The sequence below is a fragment of the Sinohyriopsis cumingii genome, chromosome 15 (assembly GCF_028554795.1).
Source record: "Sinohyriopsis cumingii isolate HCF-2022 chromosome 15, ASM2855479v2, whole genome shotgun sequence".
Taxonomy (NCBI): Eukaryota; Metazoa; Mollusca; class Bivalvia; order Unionida; family Unionidae; genus Sinohyriopsis; species Sinohyriopsis cumingii.
The window spans coordinates 67,635,325-67,659,381 of NC_142975.1; the positions used below are offsets into that span (position 1 = coordinate 67,635,325).

At 36.0% G+C, this 24,057-nt stretch overlaps 1 protein-coding gene across 1 annotated transcript in view; it reads right to left on the reverse strand.

Annotated features, from left to right (window-relative positions):
* Positions 1 to 20,077, reverse strand: part of LOC149781996 (uncharacterized) — a 28,070-nt gene extending 7,993 nt beyond the window's left edge. Inside the window, exon 1 of the mRNA XM_089933399.1 lies at positions 19,497 to 20,077. Coding sequence (XP_089789525.1) covers positions 19,497 to 19,803 — 307 coding nt within the window. The 5' untranslated portion in view covers positions 19,804 to 20,077. The remainder of the gene's footprint in view (positions 1 to 19,496) is intronic.
* Between the last annotated feature and the right edge of the window lie 3,980 nt (positions 20,078 to 24,057).

Here is a 24,057-nt window from a genome sequence, read left to right on the forward strand (position 1 = left end):
GTGAATATAAATAACCATAGATAATTCATTCTTACATGATATTCATATGCAAGCTTCAGCGTAACTTAACATAAATCTATCCATCTAGGGCATGTATGTTCATTTATTCATCATTTATTCATTGTCATGTTTAAGCTATTAAATTAGTTGAATAGATTTCAATAGAACCAAGATCAAGCAACACTTTTGGTGACCTAAAACCTGTGGACACATTTGACCTAAGACTACCGTAAACATGCTCTACTAGTATTTCGTATGTAATTATATTCCGCTTCATTCTCCAATACGTGTGTATACAAATTCTGAATCAAATTAAATAAAAGATGTAAAATTTGCAGAAGCCTAAATTGTAAAATGTCAAACATATGCGTACATCACATTTTTTCTTCAAATGAATATCAGAGTTATTCTTGCTTTTGTTGATTTGCCATGAAAGTTGCATCAGTGTCAATCATTAGGGAAACAATTGCGTAGTTGACAAAATCTTTTCAATTTTCTTATTTAACTTCTTCAAAGGAAACTCATGTTTGTATATAATACAGCTACTGTCATATATTTAGCATTTCTTATTATCAAGAAGAACTGAAGATATATTAGATTTGCAGAGATCCAGTGACAAGATTATCAGTGAAGATTTTCTTGCAAAACTACATTGGCCTTATTGGCAAACACTTGCCCATAACACATTGAAAACTACATTGGCCTTATTGGCAAACACTTGCCCATAACACATTGAAAACTACATTGGCCTTATTGGCAAACACTTGCCCATACCACATTGAAAACTACATTGGCCTTATTGGCAAACACTTGCCCATAACACATTGAAAACTACATTGGCCTTATTGGTAAACACTTGCCCATAACACATTGAAAACTACATTGGCCTTATTGGCAAACACTTGCCCATAACACATTAAAAACTACATTGACCTTATTGGCAATTGCTTGCCCATAACACATTGAAAACTACATTGGCCTTATTAGCAATCGCTTGCCCATAACACATTAAAAACTACATTGACCTTATTGGCAATTGCTTGCCCATAACACATTTAAAACTACATTGGCCTTATTGGCAATTGCTTGCCCATAACACATTGAAAACTACATTGGCCTTATTGGCAAACACTTGCCCATAACACATTAAAAACTACATTGACCTTATTGGCAATTGCTTGCCCATAACACATTGAAAACTACATTGGCCTTATAAGCAATCGCTTGCCCATAACACATTAAAAACTACATTGGCCTTATTAGCAATTGCTTGCCCATAACACATTAAAAACTACATTGACCTTATTGGCAATTGCTTGCCCATAACACATTTAAAACTACATTGGCCTTATTGGCAATTGCTTGCCCATAACACATTGAAAACTACATTGGCCTTATTGGCAAACACTTGCCCATAACACATTAAAAACTACATTGACCTTATTGGCAATTGCTTGCCCATAACACATTGAAAACTACATTGGCCTTATTAGCAATCGCTTGCCCATAACACATTAAAAACTACATTGACCTTATTGGCAATTGCTTGCCCATAACACATTTAAAACTACATTGGCCTTATTAGCAATCGCTTGCCCATAACACATTAAAAACTACATTGACCTTATTGGCAATTGCTTGCCCATAACACATTTAAAACTACATTGGCCTTATTGGCAATTGCTTGCCCATAACACATTGAAAACTACATTGGCCTTATTGGCAAACACTTGCCCATAACACATTAAAAACTACATTGACCTTATTGGCAATTGCTTGCCCATAACACATTTAAAACTACATTGGCCTTATTAGCAATCGCTTGCCCATAACACATTAAAAACTACATTGACCTTATTGGCAATTGCTTGCCCATAACACATTTAAAACTACATTGGCCTTATTGGCAATTGCTTGCCCATAACACATTGAAAACTACATTGGCCTTATTGGCAAACACTTGCCCATAACACATTAAAAACTACATTGACCTTATTGGCAATTGCTTGCCCATAACACATTTAAAACTACATTGGCCTTATTAGCAATCGCTTGCCCATAACACATTAAAAACTACATTGACCTTATTGGCAATTGCTTGCCCATAACACATTTAAAACTACATTGGCCTTATTGGCAATTGCTTGCCCATAACACATTGAAAACTACATTGGCCTTATTGGCAAACACTTGCCCATAACACATTAAAAACTACATTGACCTTATTGGCAATTGCTTGCCCATAACACATTAAAAACTACATTGACCTTATTGGCAATTGCTTGCCCATAACACATTTAAAACTACATTGGCCTTATTGGCAATTGCTTGCCCATAACACATTGAAAACTACATTGGCCTTATTGGCAAACACTTGCCCATAACACATTAAAAACTACATTGGCCTTATTAGCAATCGCTTGCCCATAACACATTGAAAACTACATTGGCCTTATTGGCAATTGGTTGCCCATAACACATTAAAAACTACATTGACCTTATTGGCAATTGCTTGCCCATAACACATTACAAACTACATTGGCCTTATTGGCAAACACTTGCCCATAACACATTGAAAACTACATTGGCCTTATTGGCAATTGCTTGCCCATAACACATTAAAAACTACATTGGCCTTATTAGCAATTGCTTGCCCATAACACATTAAAAACTACATTGGCCTTATTAGCAATTGCTTGCCCATAACACATTAAAAACTACATTGGCCTTATTGGCAATTGCTTGCCCATAACACATTGAAAACTACATTGACCTTATTGGCAATTGCTTGCCCATAACACATTGAAAACTACATTGACCTTATTGGCAATTGCTTGCCCATAACACATTAAAAACTATATTGGCCTTATTAGCAATCGCTTGCCCATAACACATTGAAAACTACATTGGCCTTATTGGCAATTGGTTGCCCATAACACATTAAAAACTACATTGGCCTTATTGGCAATTGCTTGCCCATAACACATTACAAACTACATTGGCCTTATTGGCAAACACTTGCCCATAACACATTGAAAACTACATTGGCCTTATTGGCAATTGCTTGCCCATAACACATTAAAAACTACATTGGCCTTATTAGCAATCGCTTGCCCATAACACATTGAAAACTACATTGGCCTTATTGGCAATTGCTTGCCCATAACACATTAAAAACTACATTGGCCTTATTAGCAATTGCTTGCCCATAACACATTAAAAACTACATTGGCCTTATTAGCAATTGCTTGCCCATAACACATTAGAAACTACATTGGCCTTATTGGCAATCGCTTGCCCATAACACATTAAAAACTACATTGGCCTTATTAGCAATCGCTTACCCATAACACATTGAAAACTACATTGGCCTTATTGGCAATCGCTTGCCCATAACACATTAAAAACTACATTGGCCTTATTAGCAATTGCTTGCCCGTAACACATTGAAAACTGCATTGGCCTTATTGGTAATCGCTTGGCCATAACACATTAAAAACTACATTGGCCTTATTGGCAATAGCTTGCCCATAACACATTAAATTTGAAAATTGCTCTCTAATATAATTTGCTTTTTTATTATTGTAGATAAATACACACGTATGAGGGTCTAAAACGCGTAGAAGACCAGAATGAGATATGCATTTTAGAAACCGCAACCATTTTAGTACATCTTTACAACATTCAAAACAAAATCAAATTAACGCAAACAAAACACAAAACGAGAGAGTTTGTTGATGGGTATTAATTAACAATCTCCTTTTTCTTACGTCCTTAATATTTGCAGTGTAAGATGCAGACATTCATTATCAAACATGAACCACTAGGTTTAATTTTCAAACGAAACTTTTTTAGCCAAAACAAATACCAAATATTTATTATTTTTGTTATATAATAACAAAGACTAACTGCAAATACATAAATCATATATAAATGATATTGCGTACCTTGAGTAACGCAATCACACAAACGCGTATTTGATTTTGATCAAGACATTTCTCTTCCTGATCCATAATTTACTTTAAAATGGCCTATCCATCTCCTTGGAACGAATTGTTTCTTCCTGTCTTTTGTTGGTTTGTTCATTATTTTTATCCGTGGGGCAAATGAGCTAAGGGTTTTGATGGGATATTTGGTCAAGGTGAAGTGAACTGTGCAAATTAAATAACCATAATATATATCCCAAGATAAAGAATGCTTCCGTCGAAAACAAAGTCTCACCTACGAAAGGTGCATTGATTTACCCAACTATTAGACATATCGAATTTTAATACAGTACTGAAACGCAGAGGCTGACATTCTTAACAACGTCGTAGTTGCCATCGGAAAAGAATACATTTTCCCGCCATTTGCTGAGGCAGGCGATATAAATTGCATTCAGTCCTCCAAGTAACTCGTTTCGGTGTGTCTGTGTGTGTGTGTGTGTGTGTGATTTGAAATTGTAACTTAGCTTTAACAATTTTTCAGTCATACTGCAACAATGTCTGCAGTGTGGCAGTTTTTATAGTGATGTCTAGTACTGGGGCATCATGCCGCAGATACGTAGCTTGAAGTCACACCCTGTCACATTATCCTGACACCAGGCCGACCAGTATGGAGGGGGATTATCGCCATAATTCTATGCATTTATTTTCTAATCTCCCTTGATGCATTATTGTAAATGGCTGCTTGCAAGTGTTACTTTCATAATTCTATCCATGTATATTGTATTATTCATTTATGCAAATTGTACGTAGCAATTTGCAAGCAGGGACGTCATGGGGGGGGGAGGGGGCATTCTTCCCCACCCGAATTTGCATGTGCTGTAAAATTGCTGAAGCCTATATACGAAAATTAAAAAGCCTGTCAAGTTTTGCCCCCATCAAGTTTACCCCAAGCCCCGAAAAAAGTTGAAATGACGTCCCTGTTTGCAAGTGCTACTTTCCGCATGCATTATTGTCAATGGCTGCTTGCAAGTGCTACATTTATAATTCAAGTCATGAATTTTCTATTCTTCATTGATGCAAGCTGTAAATGGCTACTTACAAGTATTTAGATCTACTTTCCTTCTGCGTCATTTTATCTTGCAATTTGCCAACTACTGAACTGATTCTGTTGTTGTTGTTGTTGTAGGGTTTAACGCCATTTTTCAGCACACGATAGGCTATGCATGGCGGCCAGTATTAGTGGTGGAGGAAGAACCCAGGAAAACCCCGGGAAGAACCACCGACTCACGAGAATCTACTGGCAAGCTTTCTCACATACCCACATTGGCCGAATCCTAGACTCGAACCCACGCAGACAGAGGTGAGATGGCAGTGGAACTGATTCTGTAGTTTGTCGTATGGTAAACGCTATGCCAGTTATTACAAGTTTTAATATTTTATTGATAAACTTGCTATATAATAAGTTACACAGACTGCACCTTCCAAACTCATGATTATAATGCAACATCAAGCAAGTTGCAAGTTAGCATCACGGAAGTTAGCATCAAATAATGCATTATTATGACAACAGACGCCGCCGTGACACGTACATTTCTTACAATACGACGACTCCCCTGACCCTAGCAACAAGAGGTTATACCACTTTACGGCATGTTTGGGCGTCTTACTTGAAATATCATTCGAATTATATTACCGCATTACAGTCAACTGATTTCTCAGAGTATTAACATTCGGAAAAGATGTGGCCTGCAAAAAGCACAAAACAAATGAATGTATACAATTAGATGTATGTACACAATGTTATATTCACGCTGACCCTTCCCACCCCATTTTCTATTTGGACATTTTGTGGGTGTAATTTACCTTTACCCAAAGATGGCAGAATAGGATAGCCGCTTACAAGCAAGGTTTAAGGTCCTAATTTAAAAAAAAAATTCTCATTCACAATGTTATCAATTTAGAGCATGTTTATTATTTTATAATGCAGTACAAATTCTGCTTTTTGGATCAGTAAAGATTTCGTAAGGTTTGAGTAAATTGCAGGTAATTGCACAGCAAGGCCATACTTTCTCTTTCTTGTTTATTCACGGGGGGGGGGGGGAGTACATTACAGAGAGGAAGATTGTGTTTATTCTCTCATCCGTGTGAAATTAATTTTTACTGTTAACCTGCAGTGTATATATTTTGTAAAGTATCGAATTTTGAATTGTATTGAATCTTAAAGTTGAATGCATTGAGCGTTAAAATTGCATCACATTTAAGCCAGAAAAGTCTTTGTGAAGAGTCACTTCGATCTTTCTTCTTTTCTTCCCCCCCCCCCCCCATCAGTGTTAAAACTTGAAAGGCTACCATTTATGACTCAATGAGATTCGAACAGGGCATTGCTACGCTGTCCAGAGAAAGTAAACATTTGATAGGAACCCATGTCAAATTATCATTTTCAAAGGAAAATTGATATGCATCGTAGCTCACAGATTCTAGTCTGTTAAAATCTTACGAAAGAAATGAGTATCTTGGGATAATTTAGGAACCGCTTTTAACGATTGGCCAGTGCAAATTAAGACATACACTTTAGAAGTAATTTGAATTTAAACTGACGACCTTGGTCGAAATTCTTTAGCCTTAAAATTCCTTAGAGAGAGAGAGAGAGAGAGAGAGTAGTTTTACACAGAGGAAGCTTAAAAAGAATATTGCTTTCCTCGTTAAACAAGAAAAAGGAGACCAGGTGGCTGTCATGTAAGAAAAGACAAGATTTAGTGCTAGGACGAACAAATTCCGACAGAGAACAGAAATAAGATACGCAATTTTAATTATCGATATCATTTTCTATTTTTGATTGTTTGTTTTATGCAAATGTGTTTGATATGACTAGGATCCATATTGTGTATCGTTTATTCAATTTCATAGAAATCTGTTGATGCTAGGGTTGTTATGCAATTTATCTCGTTAATTTTACAGTTACTAGCTCATTGATAAAATTGACGATTGCATGCTATCCATGTTTTCATATGTGAAGGATTTCATAGGGTTATATGAAATAATTTTCTTGGTCTGTTAGGACGATATTGATTATCGTGAGTTAACGACGATCGCATATTTATATCTAATTTTGTAATGTTTAAATAATCTTGTAAGTTAGGGATTGCTGTGAGCTAGAATTTTGTGAATTTTATGCAATAGTAATCGAACATGTGATGGCGTAGGTAAAGAGATACGATAACGTTAGATATACCGCTAACGTGTTAATTTATGGCCATACGCTGTGAAGCGAGGGTGATGTTCTATCGGATTAAGTCAGAATTTATGCAGTGTGGATAGCTAGTGTGCTTCTGAGTAACGTGAGGGGAACAGCTTTCTGGGGAGAGACGGCACAGTCCGAAGCCGGAAGTCCGAAGAAAGAAGTGACGAGTTCAGAATAAAGGACTAGGTAGTCCATGAAGGGGTGAAGCGTAGAGAATAGGAAGGCTCGAGGAAAAAAGAAGACGTTGATACACGGTCAAGGGAGAAAGAGGATGCAATATTTCGTGGACATTGGCCTTTTTTCACCACTCTTTATTATGATGAAATATATCCAAATTAGACGCTGCTATTAAATTATGTTGACATAACTGAGATTAAATTGGAATTGCTGCTATTAATTGTTACTGATTAAATTTTGTTAGTTTTCTTGTCTAAGGGGGCTCGTATTGCATTATTTATTCCCAATAGTCTTGCTCAGTTCTCTGTTGAAATTCTCTCTTTCCACTCCCACCGGGCAATACTATCGAGGCAGGTCATCCTCTAGATAAAGCCAGCCAAATTCAATTAACCACCCCTCTTACTATAAGGTAAATATTGAAATTATACAGAATTCATATATATGTATGGTATGGATGAATATGCAATAGCAAGCAAGTATTGTCATTAATTGTCGTGAGAAGTATCTCATATCTCCAATTTAATTTTAAATCTCCAATTCCAATACAATAGCAAGATGCAAATGACTTGAAAGAATGACATCACATACAACGCATATACTGTAGCACAGTATTGCTACAAAAATATGAACTTATTTCAGTATATAAGAAAATAAATTCTAACGGTATGAAATATATTTTCTATATCTAACATAAAGAACATTTCCATACAATTATGAAATGCTTTATTTCCACAGATATCAAACTGGAAACTACTTTTTTATTATTTGAAACCGTATTCATCCATATATGAAGCGATATTTATAGTACAGATAAGATGACTGATTGTATGATACCTCACTGATAAAACATCAGACTCCTTTGGTAGCAATTATAAAAATATAATATATTGAATATAAATAACGTTACTACCGGTACCAGTAACCAGCTCAATTTGTTTGTATTATTACTGCTACAATACAATACCAAATTTGCTTGATACATTTGGGTATGAAACTAATGTAGCAGTTAAAAAGATTAATACAAATATTTACATGTATCTTCTACAGATGTGATTGTTTTCTGTTAGAAGAGTAAGACCCCCACCCCATAATTTTTTAATTTTTTAAAAAGGTTTTAAGGCTACTCATCCACCCACCCACCATAAACATCTTCATTTGTTTGTGATTTCATCATTATTTTATCCTGTTTAAAATATAAATTAATATTCTCATGACACAAAAAATATCAGCACAATACAACTATGCAGTAAGGCATAATAAATAAATAAAGACTATATACAGTCCTGTGTTTAACTTTTCATAGGAAATATTAGAGAAAAATAAATATTTAATGTAAATTGGCATTCATAAGAATAATATTGTACGATGAATTAGTCTAAAACAAAAATGGTCATACAGGAAGGCAATTATAAGGAATAAATACATGGATTGTCTTGTTACATTGTTCTTATAGATTTATTTGCCAATCAGTTTTGCTTTTCACTTTGACATTGAATAAAACATGAATAAAGACAAGCTTTTCACACAGTGTGACCTTTGGATTGGACATACACTCATAATTGCAAATTCCGAGCACTTAAAACTGTAAATTCTGAATTGGTCGAGACACATTTCCTTTTCTATAAGACAAGCATTTGTAAATTATGAATCTGAAACAGTCTGGTTATATTCCCAAATGACATTTTCAAGAATTAATCCAAGAAAACATTCCATTACTGAATCTGTATTCAATATATACACTGTTAAAAAATGCTCACTTTCTTGGAGAATTTGTTTTTGCGAGCAATAAAAAATGGTACTTGCACTTGCTATGAGCAAAAAAACCATGAAAAGGATTATATTTCATTCGCTAATTTGTTATTTCTGATGCTTTAACCTTCCCTTCACAAAACTATTATATTTATGAACCCGAGATGAAATTTTAAATTTGGCCTGCTATCCCTAATATATGTCTTGGAACAACGGATAAGGTAAATTCCTTAATTTAAATGAATTGATCAGGAGAGAGAGAGAGAGAGAGAGAGAGAGATTCATAAGTAAGTTAGTTTCTTTTCAGAATAATAGAAACCGCTAGCCAATTTCTGACTGTATTTGTAAGATATCTGAGCAAAAAGTAACAGCTACTTTATAAGCATGCAAGACATGTTAAGGTGAGTTATAGGCCCCTAAGTACTATTCCTCAGAGAAGACACAAGACTAGGTTTCAGAAATTGAAGCCACACAAGTACCAGTTTGTTACTATGTGAAAAATGAGGTCATTATGAGAACTTGGAGACACCTGATGTACCTGCTGGTGATGAGTGGTCAGTGAGCAAGCAAATTGTTGGTCCCCAGTCGTATAGAAAGGAAATTCATAGTCTAGCCCGTAAAACTCCTTAAGCTGGTCATTTTGGTGTCAGTAAGACTTATCACAAGATCCTGGATCATTTTTATTTACCTAAAGTTAAAAGTAAAGTTTATAAGTATCATAGATCTTGTCACACTTGTCAAATGGTAGGAAATCACAATCAGAAGATATCTAAGGCACATCCGCAACCTATTCCTGCATTTGACCATTTGACAAGCCATTTAGCAGAAAAATAGTAGACTGTCGGTTCCTTTCATAATACCAAATCAAGCAACAATATTTGCTGACCATAATGTTTGCGTCCTCAAGATTTCCATAGGCTGTTCCTTTGAAGAATATTAAAGCAACAGCTGTTCTAAGCGTTTATGTAATGTTTTTTAACATTTGTTTACAACCCCAAGTATGTCCAGCAGTTTTATGTTTGATTATTTCCAATAACTTATGCATGAATTAGACATCCACCAGTTTAAATTTTCTGCCTGTCACCCTGAAAGTCATGGAGCTAGCACAAGACTGTCTGAAAACACTCTCACCTACCCAGGATATATGTAGACAATTAAATAAAATCAAACCAAATAAAAAGATAATGATCTGTAAAATTCTACCTTGTATAATTAGCGAGTAAGATCAGTAGAGTTTTTCGTTTTACTCTTGTTGATATTTGCTGAAGGAAAGACCCTAAGACTGTCCCAAAACACGCTCATAGACCCAGGATACATGTATACAATTACAATAATTTAATAACAATATGCAGTTTTGTGCACTCTCTCTCTCTCTCTTTGATCATAGATAATAAACTCAACTACTTTTATATTGCAAAGAGCAGCACACTTGATAAGACGGAATATTGAGACACTACATTCATATTTCAAAAAATGTTTAAAGTTTTTTTTAAAATCTTAAATGTGACAAAGAGAAGTTGAATACTTATAACCTAAGGGAGCTATATTTATATTTTTTTAAATTCTTGAACCAACTTATTATTTTTAATTGGTTTGATAATGGTAAGAATTACAATAAATACAAGTAAAATCTCCTGTAACAGTATGTCTTTTGTCTCTGATTTGTTCCACTTTTAGAGACAAAAGTCTTAAAGGATGTAAACCAGTTGAAAGACTGTTTGTTTTGCATTTTTTTTTAAATACATTTAAATGTTGGGGTTCTGTACATTAACAATGCATATTAATTATTGAAAAATAATCGTACACAAAATATAATACTTCTAATCGCAAGTAAACATTTTTATCATGATACGAACATGATTTTCCACAGTTTGATTATTTCGGTTTTTGCGACAAAATATGTTCGAAAATGAACATTGTGATAAGAATAAGAAAACCTTTAGGAAAATGCTTAATTTTTTAATGTCATTTTACCAATAAACTTTATTTGAAATGTGCTATTGATGTTGCTCTGAAATATATTATTTACGCCGGAGCTTATGTACAATAGTATCACTGGAAAAGATAGACGTCTGTGAGGTGCGTCAAAATGGGTGACGTACAATACGATCCTTAAAACGATGAAAGCTCGTTAAGAAGTGTACGAGGGAATATATCATTGTCATTTCTGATCCTTACTTTGATAAAATAACTAATGTTTCCAAAGCAGTGTGTGTGTGTTTGTGTGGGATTTGGATTTTTAATGTATCTTAAACAATTTTTCAGTCATATCGCTGCGATATCTGCAGTGTGACAGTTTATAGTGAAGCCTAGCACTAGGGCATCATGCCGCAGACATATAGCATGATGTCCCACCCAGTCACATTATTCTGACACCAGGCCGACCAGTCCTAACACTAACCTCTTAATGCTGAGCACCAAGTGAGGCAGCTGTTAGTATAATTTTTTTAAAGTCTTTGGTATGACTCAGCCGGGGATCGAATCCACGACCTCGCGCATCCAAGGCGGACGCTCTAACCACTAGGCCACCGGAGCGGTCAAAGCGATGAGATATCAGTAAGAAGTAGATATCTTAAACGGTGAAAGTAAATACTTAAGTGCGTCAAAACTGGAGTTGAAGAAGATGGACCACCCTGCTGTAGTGTGTTCGTTTTTGTTTTATTAAGATACTATAAATCAGTTAGATCTTCGAGAAAGCACGTGGTTTTAGAGAACGATTAAACCTTCGTTGCTAACGTACACCTTAAAAAGGGTCCTGAAAGAGTTACAATGTTTATCGACACAAAATGACTGCCGTAAAGCTCCGTAGGGTGCAATAATTATTTCTGGTAAAGGAAAAACTTTAGAAATTTAGAGCGCTGTCTCTTGTCATAACGGGATGCTAATCTCTAGTATGCCATTATGACAACAGATGGCGACACGAGTAGGACAACAAAGACGATACTGATAAAACTTGGTATTTACATTGTTGCAAGGCCAAATCTGTATGAAAACAGCAGTTGGAATAATGTAATTGTAATATGGCAAGTTTATAAACAGAATATACAACACTTGTAATAACTGACATAGCATTTGCCATACGACAATCAAAGAATCAATCGGTAGTTGGCAAACTGCAAGATACAATGACGGAAGGAAAGTCGATCTAAGCACTTACAAGCAGCCATTTACAGCTCACATTGATGAAGAATAGGTAATTCATGACTAGAATTATGAATGTAACACTTGCAAGCAGCCATTGACAATAATGCAGGCGAAAAGTAGCACTTGTAAACTGCCACGTACAATTTGCATCAATTAAGAATACAATATACATGGATAGACTTATGAAAGTAGCACTTGCAAGCAGACAATTACAATAATGCTTCAAGGAAGATTAGAAAATACACGCCATGAATTATGGCGGTAATTCCCCTTCATAGACCAGTCCTAACACTAACCTCTTAATTGCTGAGCACCTAGCGAGGCAGCTGTAAGTACCTTTTGTTTTTGCATAGAGTGATTATTTATCTATTGAGTCTTATTTTCTTTTTGTACACAGCAATTGTTTATCTATTGGTCTTATTATGTATACATTGACATAGGATCAGCTGATCTCGGTCGCCCAACAAGAGACTTGTGTCCTCAGAGATAAGACACAGAACTGTAGAACTTCAACCCGGATGGCCTAGAAATGGTCCGAATTTATCTTTATTTATATTGGACAGCTATAGAGAACTTTTCATGAAATGCGTGTAAGTTAAATTTAAACATAAATGCTGGGTTTGATTACGCTGAAAATGTTCTACAGATTGCCCTTGTCGAGCATGTCAGCTATTCTAATCAGAGCGCTTATTTATATTTAAAAAACAACCGATAAGACACATTTACCAACGGCAAATACAACTATGGCTGCTGAATTGTCTTGAGACATTTAAGTTATTGGCTGAATATGGCTTTATCTGGTTCAAAATATTCAAATTCGTGGCCGTATGATGCATTTTATTTGTTGTTGTTGCTGTTGACTTCATTAACAATAGATGCCGCGAAATTCTAGGCCTCGTTTGGATGCAAACTGTGTATTTTTTGTTTTCGTAGTTGTTTTTTTTTTTTTTGGTAACTGCTACAGGAATTTTGTCTCAAAAGAGAGTAAGCTGTATCATGAAATAAGTATAGATTATTGTGTTTAGGTCTCTGGATTCACCTGACATCTGGGACACGTAGCACGAATGTAGACGATATATTGTATATTCTTATCTTTTGAACTGTTAAGAACTGCCAACATCGTATATGCTTGAAACGGGAGTGTACTGCCATTCATACTACAATTACGTAACACGTATAAATATTGTGTACGTTTGTTTTCTTTATTTTTGTTCTGTTTCAGGTGATTTTACAACAATAAAAGGAACCTAGTTGCTTAGTTTCTCACGGACATATATGGCAATGTCAGAGGCGGCGTTAGGAGTACGCGGGGGCCTTAGGCCGACCTTGACCGCGCGGGGCCAGAGTGACAAATTGAGATCCAAGTTATCGGACAGCCGTTGCCCGCTAGTGGCGTTGAGAAAACGGCTGCATCTGTGCTGCCACCTGTTAATTGTGTTACGAAGTTGACTAAGTTGACTTCGCAGCTTTGGGTGCATTACGTGCGGCCTGTATCAGCGTTTCCAATTTACCGGAGAATATTGCTTGACAAACTCATAGGGACGGCCTTGGGCCCCCTCAAGAGCGGGCTCTGGGGCGGTCGCTCCACTTGCCACCCCCAAACACCGTTCATGGGCAATATATATTTTCTAAGGACGGAGACCATAAAACAGTAAACTATATCAGATCAAAATTTGGAACATTCTGGGGTTAGTCTATGTCAACGATGGGGAGTGGCTTTAAAGATTTTGTGCAACACTGTGCAATTCGTTTCAATGACTAATTTTTTAATAACATGAATTCTAACTTTTGAACTAGATCTTCTCCTTTGATGATTCAATATATATAAATTATACCAAAAACACAAAATTATGAATGTACCTATACATACGTAAAATATATTTTGGTCCTTTGAGATCCTATTTTCGTTGAGCCTTCAAGAATGCAATTTACAGCAGTTTTGGGAAAAAACCAAAGAACTTTTGCACATTACGGTAACAAAACAAAAAAAAAAACCAAATGATCAAAAGACAAGACAAGAATATAACGTGTGGTACCAGATCATAATGCTCAGCATTTATTACAAAATTCGGAAAAGATAATGTAAGAACCCGAAAATATTTTATTTTTCAAGAGGCGTATATTCAGTAACTGATTGTATTTATAAAAGTTAGTCCAGGAAATACAAAATGTGGTATAAGTAACTGATTGAACTTATAAAAGTTAGTCCTGGAAATATAAAATGTGGTATACAATTTTGTGTTCCATCATTAAAAAGAGGATTAGATAGTGAAATTCATCACCTATTTGTTGCAACTGAAAGAGTGTACACTATCTTTTACAACAGAGAACATTAGCTTATCAACCAGTTTCAAACAGAAACGTAGGTCATGCTGTTTTAAACTATATATATCAGAGAGAACATAAGTGCTGTCCCTGGGTTCTATAGCAAAATGTTTGATAATATTACGCAGAATGAATATTTGATACAAATAATACTATCATACTTGTAGCACAATTTTTAATTCGTACTCTACAGAGGTTCGAACCCTATTCCGCGGTTAAACGGCATCGAACGACTCAGTTGCTCAGTTGTATGTTGGTGAGGTGTGCTTAGTCGTGATGGAATATGGACTGGTGTGTACAGGCAAGGTGATTGGTGCCGTTTACCCGCTAACCTGGGTTCGAATCTCTGTAGAGTACGAATTTTTTTAATCTAACCTCTATGATAGTATTATTCGTATTTTATATATATATATATATATATATATATATATATATATATATATATATATATATATATATATATATATATATGACACCTGTAATTCAGACCTTTAGATGACATATTGATGTTAGCTGCCCAAGCTTATATGCATTGAACTGGTAGTTATTCTACAGATATTGCTAACCATTTAGATGACACATGATTTCTCCATACTAGCTAAACCCGACACCCACCTTATATAATTTTTGCTTCTAGCATCCATTTATTGTCATAGAAATTATCGAAAATGTTGTTTCGATTTTAAATAAGAGACAATACCAAAGATAAGAAATTTTGTCCAGATATCCACTAACTAGTCCGGTTCAATAGTTATAGTACGACTTTTTAGCGCTAATAGTTGGAGACAACTGACGTAATTCATCGTATATCATATCCAGAGAGACACATTATTTTTGACACTATTAAACTATTAAGGAAAGAAAGATATGGGTTTGTTCAATTATATCTCATCTTACAAATCCTCATCTTTCACAAGCATATATTAAGTTCGGTACAACGGTCTCGTCGAACAGTTTTAGCTGACAATCGGTTGACAAGCCTAAATAGTGTATACCAGACCTGCCAACCCCAACGAGAGTCCTCGAGGGAGATTTTAAACTTTTTCAGGGAGATTTCAATTATTGCAGGGAGGATTTCATCAAGGGAGAAACATGTTGAACACGTTTACAAAAAGTGAGTGGTTTTCAAATAAACATATACTGGTTCAATTCTAAAATGGTTTATTTTTAGATAATAAATAACAATATATAAATAACAAAACTTAACAGTGAAAACATCAATTAACACGACACCTGGAGAGGCATTGTTGTTGCTCCTTTGCATCTTTTAAACATAACTTTGTCAAACTGTCTCTAACAAGAAGACGATTTTCTAGTGTCTCAGTTTTCATACCGCTCCTGAAGTCAGTTCTATTCGTCCTCACAAAACTAAATATTCTTTCACAGGATGCATTGCTGTAAGAGATGGGAATGATGTGGCTCATCAGTTTGGCAAGAAGTCCAAAGTTTGCTTGACCTATGCCATCTCTGATCTCATCAATCTTCACCCAAGTTTGATCCATGGCAGCTGTTGAATTAGGCTCCACCATTCCAGGAGATAGTTCTTCAACCTGGTATAGAGAAAACTGCATTTGCAGCTGATCCAATGAAGTTCCTGCAGGCATGGTTGCTGGAAACCGCTTCACAAAAAAATCCAGCATTGCGAAGCTGATGAAGGGCCTCTTTGTCACATCTGCTACAACCACATTTTTTAAGATGAGGTTCAGAAATATTTCCATGCTTAATTAAAAAGTTACATGCTGTTGTAAAGAAGGCTTTTAAGAGGTGAAAAACAAGTCAGCCTTTTCTTTAGGAAGTTTACATTCCTGCAATAAGCTCCGAGCTGCTTGACCAATCATTATTACTTCATCAATCTTGATGTTGTATCCAATCCGGAAGTCAACAGATTCTGTATCCTTGTAGATCATGGCAGAAGGTTTCACAACCGATCTATCAGTGTATCCTAATTTCGCTAAAGATAATCATAATTTTCATGCTGGCACTCAAATTACAATTTGCAGCAGAATACAATTAAGGCCATACAAATAAACAGTGAGATTAGAAATTTAATTTTGTGACCGGAGATGTCGACGACAATCGTCGCGCATTCCACTGGTAACACTGAAATATGAATTGCACGTCTTGCAAAACGCTGCATGTTTATCACTTCCACGAGTCATGCATGGAAATTCCAGGCTATAAGAAACTTGGAAAGAAGTTATATATTTTTTTGACTTTCCAACTTCATCCGAATCTCTCTTTCTTTTAGACATTGTAGAAGAGATCACCCAATATGGATTCAAGTTTGCGCGCTTTTCAAACTTCTGCGCACTTCGGGTCTTTCACACTGGGGAATTTCGAAAACATTTTTCGTTAAACGAAACGAATTTTTCCCAATTTCGTTTTGACGAAACGAATTTTCTTCCGCGAAAAAATAAAAATGCGGGAGATCGGGAGGTGCGGTTGAATTCATGGAGTCTCCTGCAAAACACGGGAGGGTTGGCGTGTCTGGCATACGCTTTTAGTAAATGCAGACCTCAAATAGCTATAGATACTAGATTGTTTAGGGTATTGGGGAACTTTCTACTCATGTGAAATGATGACAAGAGCGAAAACGTACATATTTCGGGAGTAGATAGGAATTATTCTAAGCACTATACACGGCTTGTGAAGTGGAATCATTGTAGTGTGAATCGTGGCTTTGCCACGATTTACAAAATGTTGTTTCTACATGAGTTAAAGATTTCGTATATCTAATCAAAAACATACATTTTCTCTTTTCATTATATAATTTTTAGACGCACCTCCCGTCGATTTGCACGGGATTTCGCCATTATGTGTCACTACAATTAACAACTGTGTTACTTAATCGATAAAAAGAAGTTCCAAAATTTTACTATATTTAGGGTCAGCAAACTTGCAAGTGTAGCTTGTGCGTGGTGTCATGTTACAACTGTGTATTTTGTCAAAACAATGACTATATTTGTACGAAAATTAATGCATGTTTACTTGTGTTAACACATTTCAGTCGCGGGTTGATAATGTTAGTGTGGGGTAACTGGAAACATCACAGCGGCTTTATCTGCCAGATTCGGAGCGTAACATCTTTAAACAAAGATTTAAATCATTGTAAAGTTACTTACAAATATTAAAATATAATATTAAAAATTTGATAAAATAATATAGATTTAAATTTGTTACAATTATTTAAAAGATTATACAAAATTTTAATTTGGGAAGCTTGGACATTTGCATCTCCATGCACCGACCTGGGGGGCCCTGAGTGGCCGAGTGGTCTAAAGCGTTCTCCGTTACGGATCACTGCCATCGAACCTCTGTCTACGTGGGTTCGAGTCTCGGATTCGGCCAGTATGGGTATGTGAGAAAGCTAACCAGTAGCTTCTCGAGGGTCGGTGGTTCTTTCCGGGGATTTCCCGGGTTCTTCCTCCACCATTAATACTATCGTGTGCTGAAAAATGGCGTTAAACCCTACAACAACCATGCACCGACCTCTGACTAAACAAAACAATTTTTACTTTTATTTTCATTCTTCATTTTGTTTATTTCAACATTTTAAGGCAAATAGTTTGTGGCCTTTCAAGCTTGCTGTATCAAGTTTATGATTGTCATTTAATTTCGGATTGATCTTCATTTACAAACTAGAATCAAAATTGCTACTAAAAATTGTATTACTATATTTAATCAGTAGTTTAGATATATTTATTTTTATATTAAAAAAATGTGTACCGCTTGTCGTAGAGCATGCAGAGCACACAATACTGTATCGGTGACACATCTCAACCATGCACCGACCTCTGACTAAACAAAACAATTTTTTTTCTTCGATCCCCAGTCCGAAAAAGATCAGATTTTATTAAGCATACACACATAAAGAACACGAAACAACTCATTAAAAAAATTCATCTGCAATTAAGACAAATATAATATTTAACGCATGACAAGAAAATACTGATTGTATCTGATGAAACCGCAGAATTGTGTAGGATTTGATGTATAATCGGAATCCTCAGTCACTATGCTTTTGCCTTTCATGAGGGTCTGACAATTTATTGCGACACTGAAATGTTGTTATACGTATTAATTAGGGAGCATTATGATCTGCCATCTCAAACTTGGTTAACACATTAGTCAAGTCGTACATTGGTCTTAATAACTAACCATAAGGAATTTGGAAAAACAAAACTACTAGGGATGATTAAACGATTTAATTTTGTATAGAAAAGAAAAAATGTTTCCTCAAAGCGGTCTTTAAAATACATCTTTCTGTTTGTGCTCTTCTTTTTTATTTTTTGTTTTTTTTTCTCCGAGTAACGAGAACTATGTGCGAGGCTAATGACAAGTAACTTATTACGAGTAGTGATAGGGAAGCTGCTTTGTCTTTGTCACTCCATTTCTCCCTTTTCTCCCCCATTATAACAAATCCCGATGTCCTATGTCTTTTAAAACGCAAAAAGCTTTTCATAAAAAAAACGAAGGCTACAAAAAAAACAAACAGACCGTAACAGACGTACTTGCAGCAAATGAAACGCAGTTAAGGCTACTAAGCTAACTAGGAGCTGAGGATAGCTCGCAAGTAAGTAAGTGCTTTTTTTTTCATTGGCTCGAGTCTTGGACTTGGAACGCTGTTTAAATGATCAAAAATCTTTAAACTCATATTTTCAAGTATTTATCAAAATCACACAAGTATGAAGTTTTGGTTTGAAACTATGCTATTGAAATCACTTTGAATTACAAAAAAGTAATGATTTGTTGATTGTCTCTTTGACTTTACAAGAATGTATGACGCTTTCCTTCTTTTCTCCATGCTAACTTGATTTACCTTCATTTACCAAGTTCAATATAAACTTTAAAATGTATGAAATTTCATATTTCTATATCATGGAATATTCCGTTGTGGAAATAAAATGAATTTGCTATTTTGTTTAAAAACTGACCTCTTTGCTCTGATATATTAGAACTGTCTTCTTTCGGTTTCCCCTTAATGTCTTTTATGAGAGCTTCCAAAAGAGATTTTTTCATTTGCAATAACACCGGCCATCTCATATGTGGTGCTCCTGCTGCAGGGGGACCGTTTTGCCCTTGGATTCCAGAAAATACGCCAATTCGGCTATGGAGGATGGATTGATCAAACATTCCTCCTCCGTTATCTTTGTATTCCCCATCTTTGGTAACCGGCACCGAATATGCTACAGCTAGAAGCAGAAATAACCACGGCATCTTATTCATTATCTCAGCAGTCATTTAAGGTAAATTAAAGTAATGCCAATGACGATGACAATGATGATGGCACCATGAACTTTCCATTTTCTGCGAAAATTCGAAAGAACGAATTTTCGTCAAAGAATTGCAACAAATTTCCATTCTTCATCCAGCGATTTCTGTCGATTTGCCTGCCATCTGCACCAAAACTGGTTCGATAGATCAAAGAACAAATTTCATTAGAGAACTGCAATAAAATTCCATTCTTCACTGGAATACCCAACGATTTCTGTTAGGTTTACATGCTATCTGAGCCAACACTGGTTTCGTACTTGTTTAAGAGGCGACCTTATCTTCAGATGATAAGCGAGGACTTTTATATTAGTCCTCTGTAAATCCCCAACTTGAGGTAATCACAAGCTCTGAAGTATCACTTACGCGATTGCACAGAGTGAAGTGAGCGTGCGAAAACGGAAGCAACGGATTAGATAGTTGATTCGACGCGTGGCGTAGCGTGGCACGCGGTCTCTTGACAACAGTGTTAAGCAAACCTTCAAACGCAAAAACGGAAAGGGAGAGAAAAGCACTATATAGATCCCCTGTGTGTGTGTGTCTGTGTGTGTGTGTGTGTGTCAGAAAAACTGACAAACAACAATGCAAAACTAGTGCGAAACCAGCCCAAGCGCTTTCGGAATCTGCAGATTCTTTTTCCAAGAGCACATATCCACAAATGAAGTTTGAAAGACGTTGAGTCTTTTTATTTTTTTAGCCTAAAAAGTAACAGGACTCAGCATGGTTCGACCTTTATTTTGAAATTTATTGAACATATTTACTGCAAACACAATGTAGATATTGTATAATACTCGCGTTTTTGTGTTTTTTGGTGTTGCTCCGTTATTGTTTGTGTAATTGTTTAGTGTGGCTCTGTTCCCTTGAAAAAGGAATAGATTCAGAAGGCGCTTGAGCTGGTTTCGCACCAGTTTTACGCTGTTGTGTGCTAGTTTTATTGTCGAATCCATTATTTTCCATACTCACACGATACTCTTTTGATCCAGTGCCCTTTGAGAAAACTGTTATTTGACGTGTGATTTATAACTTCTCTCTCTCTCTCTCTCTCTCTCTGTATGTATGTATGTATGAATGCATGCGCGCGTGTGTCTGTGTGTGTGTGGTACAGACACTAGATTAATTCCTCAGGAACAACTGAATATTGAAATAAAGGCAAATGATACAAAAACTAAATTATTTCAGACATCTGAAGTCGTTCTATGTGAGTTGTAATTATTCTAAAGTCAAAGACTTTTGATTCGAAGGATAACTAAGATAATATTTTAGAAACACCTTTTTTTCACACCAAATTTCTTAATTTCTCCAATCGAATTATCACATGTCAAATTTTAAGTGCATAAACGATATAAATGTTTTAGTTTACGTTGGACTTCAATTTTAAAAAAAAAGAAGTATTTTTCTTGTTCTACGATATTAATTTGTTATAATAATTACAAATAATTGTTGTAATAATTACGAATTGTAGAATGTATGTGCTTTGAACAATAACAACCACAACGTAAAAAAAGTCATCAGTTTTTTCAGATTAAAAATCCTTGACTCAGGAATGTTTTGTATTGTATTTGATCGAGATTTTATTTTCACACCGCTCGGGTGGCCTAGTGGTTAGAGCGTCCGCCTCGGATGCGGGAGGTAGTGGGTTCGATCACCGGCCGAGTCATACCAAAGACTTTTTAAAAAAATGGTACTAACAGCTACCTCGCTTGGCGCTCAGCATTAAGAGGTTAGTGTTAGGAATGGTTGGCCTGATGTCAGAATAATGTGACTGGGTGGGACATCATGCTACATGTCTGCGGCATGATGTCCCAGTGCTAGACATCACTATAAACTGCCACACTGCAGACATCATAGCGATATGACTGAAAAATTGTTAAAGCTACATTAAAAATCCAAATCACGCGCACACACAAACACACACACACACACACATTTTCACTTTTACCACCGTTGTATGTATAAAAAAGTCAATAAAGAAACCTTTTGTTATACAAATACTTAAAAAGACGGTAAATTAGGCAGATCCCTGACCCGTCTGTTGTTATCGCTAAAAGAATGACGGTGTCCGGGGTGGGTGGGTAGAAATATGCATTTTTTAAACTTTCCTTTCCAGCAATCTCGCACTGTTGTAAATTGTTGATCACAAGACGGAACAAGAGTTGAATATAGTTTGTGAAGAAGGGCGTCTGTTTTACACCACCAGGTCATGTCCTACAGTTTCAGGAATTATGTGCCATATTTGTGTTTGACATCCAATTATTTGGCATGATAGTGTTACGATTTACGCCCCTGAAAACTTCCCTTTTGTGAGAAAGCTTAAAAGACAAATTAATTAAAATTAATTTTTAAATATATGGGATGGGGTGGCTGCGGTGGTGGTGATGGTGGAAGGTCGGGAGAATTAAGTGACGATACTTTTGAACCACTATTCGACCATTCTATCTAGTAAGGAATGTAAGGATGACGGAGCATTCTAGTCAAAGAAAAAGAAATGTTATCACTAATAATAATACAGGGTGCGATACAGTCAACAGCTAAATATTAGTCACAATTTTTATTTCTCGGCCAGCACGCTCAAATGCAGTCACAATCTATATTTTTTCCCTCTCTTCTTTTGGTGGTGACCATTAGCTTTCATTTAGTCATTCTTTGTGTCATTTTAAAGGAAATTGTTTATTCTTTCGAATATGAGCATTATGGTGTAATTGTATGTATTGTGGAGACAGTGTACAGCAAGTAATCTGGCACTGATACGTGTCCGGAAGTGAAATATGTGAGCCTAGTCCAAGTTTCACCCACGGCGAATAAAGCCAAGACCTGCAGTATACCTGTTGTTGTTGTTGTTGGTTCAGCACAAGATACGCTATACATGGTTGCCAGTTTAAATGGTGGAGGAAGAACCCGAGAAAACCCTGCAAAGAACCGCCGACCCACGAGAAGCGACTGGCAAGCTTTCTCACGTACCCACATTGGCCGAGCCCGTGACTCGAACCTACCCAGACAGAAGTGAGATGGCAGTGGTCCGTAACGGTGAGAACTTTAGATCACTCGGACATTCGGGTCTCCCCAATATACCTATAGGTTCTCTCTCTCTCCCCCTTCAGTCAGTGGCACGTGCGCGATTACTAATCCTTATCGTCGATTACTATTGTTGTTCTACTTTTCTTTTCTCGACAGGTACTTGAACGAATTTGGAGATTTCTTGAACCACGTGAAGTCCGTTTCGGCACCGATAAGACAACACTTTGCTAATCTCGACTGAAAACACCTGTAGTTTCCGACTCCATGTCTTTTTATGTTTGTGTGTCAAACCTGAATTTATATACGAATCTTAACAATGCAAAATGTAGTTCTAGCTTTGCTGGAGATAGTTGAACGGACCAGGGCCGCGGATATGGTATGACAACTAGGACAACAAATCCGGGGGCCCATAACTATCATGGGGCCCACCGCCGTCACAATTTGAAATTCATATGGGCTGCCTGATAATTTTTCCAGGGGCCCACAAATCTTTTCCGCGATCCTGCAACGGATATATTTAGAAAATAAAGAAGAAATGTGTAAAAGCTATGAAACAAAGATAAGCAAGAAAAAGGTATGTCGACATGGTTCATATACACATGCATTCATATATTTTCTACTGTGAACAAAAATGACATATTTGATCGTGTGCGTGCGTGTGTGTGCAACTTCAAATAGAATCGTCTGTGAAATCTTGGCATCAGTGTCAGAGGTAAAGAGAGAAGGGTGTCGCAGAGTATATATATATATATATATATATATATATATATATATATATATATATATATATATATATATATATATATATATATATATATAATGTGACTTCTTTGCTATGACAATCAAGGCAATACGGCTTAAATTTGTGGGATGCAACAATTTAGACTCATGATGGACACATCTGTAACAAATCAGTCGTTCAAATGTCTATTGTTAGAGTGACAAGAAATTTGTTAAATTAAAATGGCATTTTATATAAAGTTATTCAGTTCTGGTTTGCACGTAATTTAAGGAAACTTTGGAGACAATTTCAATAACATTTTATTACGACATGATTATGATAACGTCGTTGACCGTCTATAATACGCGGCTAACTGCTAACAGCGAAATATACCATCGCTAAATGCACCCGTCTTGTGCAATTTCCCCGAGGGATAATATTCCCCTGGAAAAGAAAGCTACTCTAAGGCAAAGCTTTCCTTTTAAATG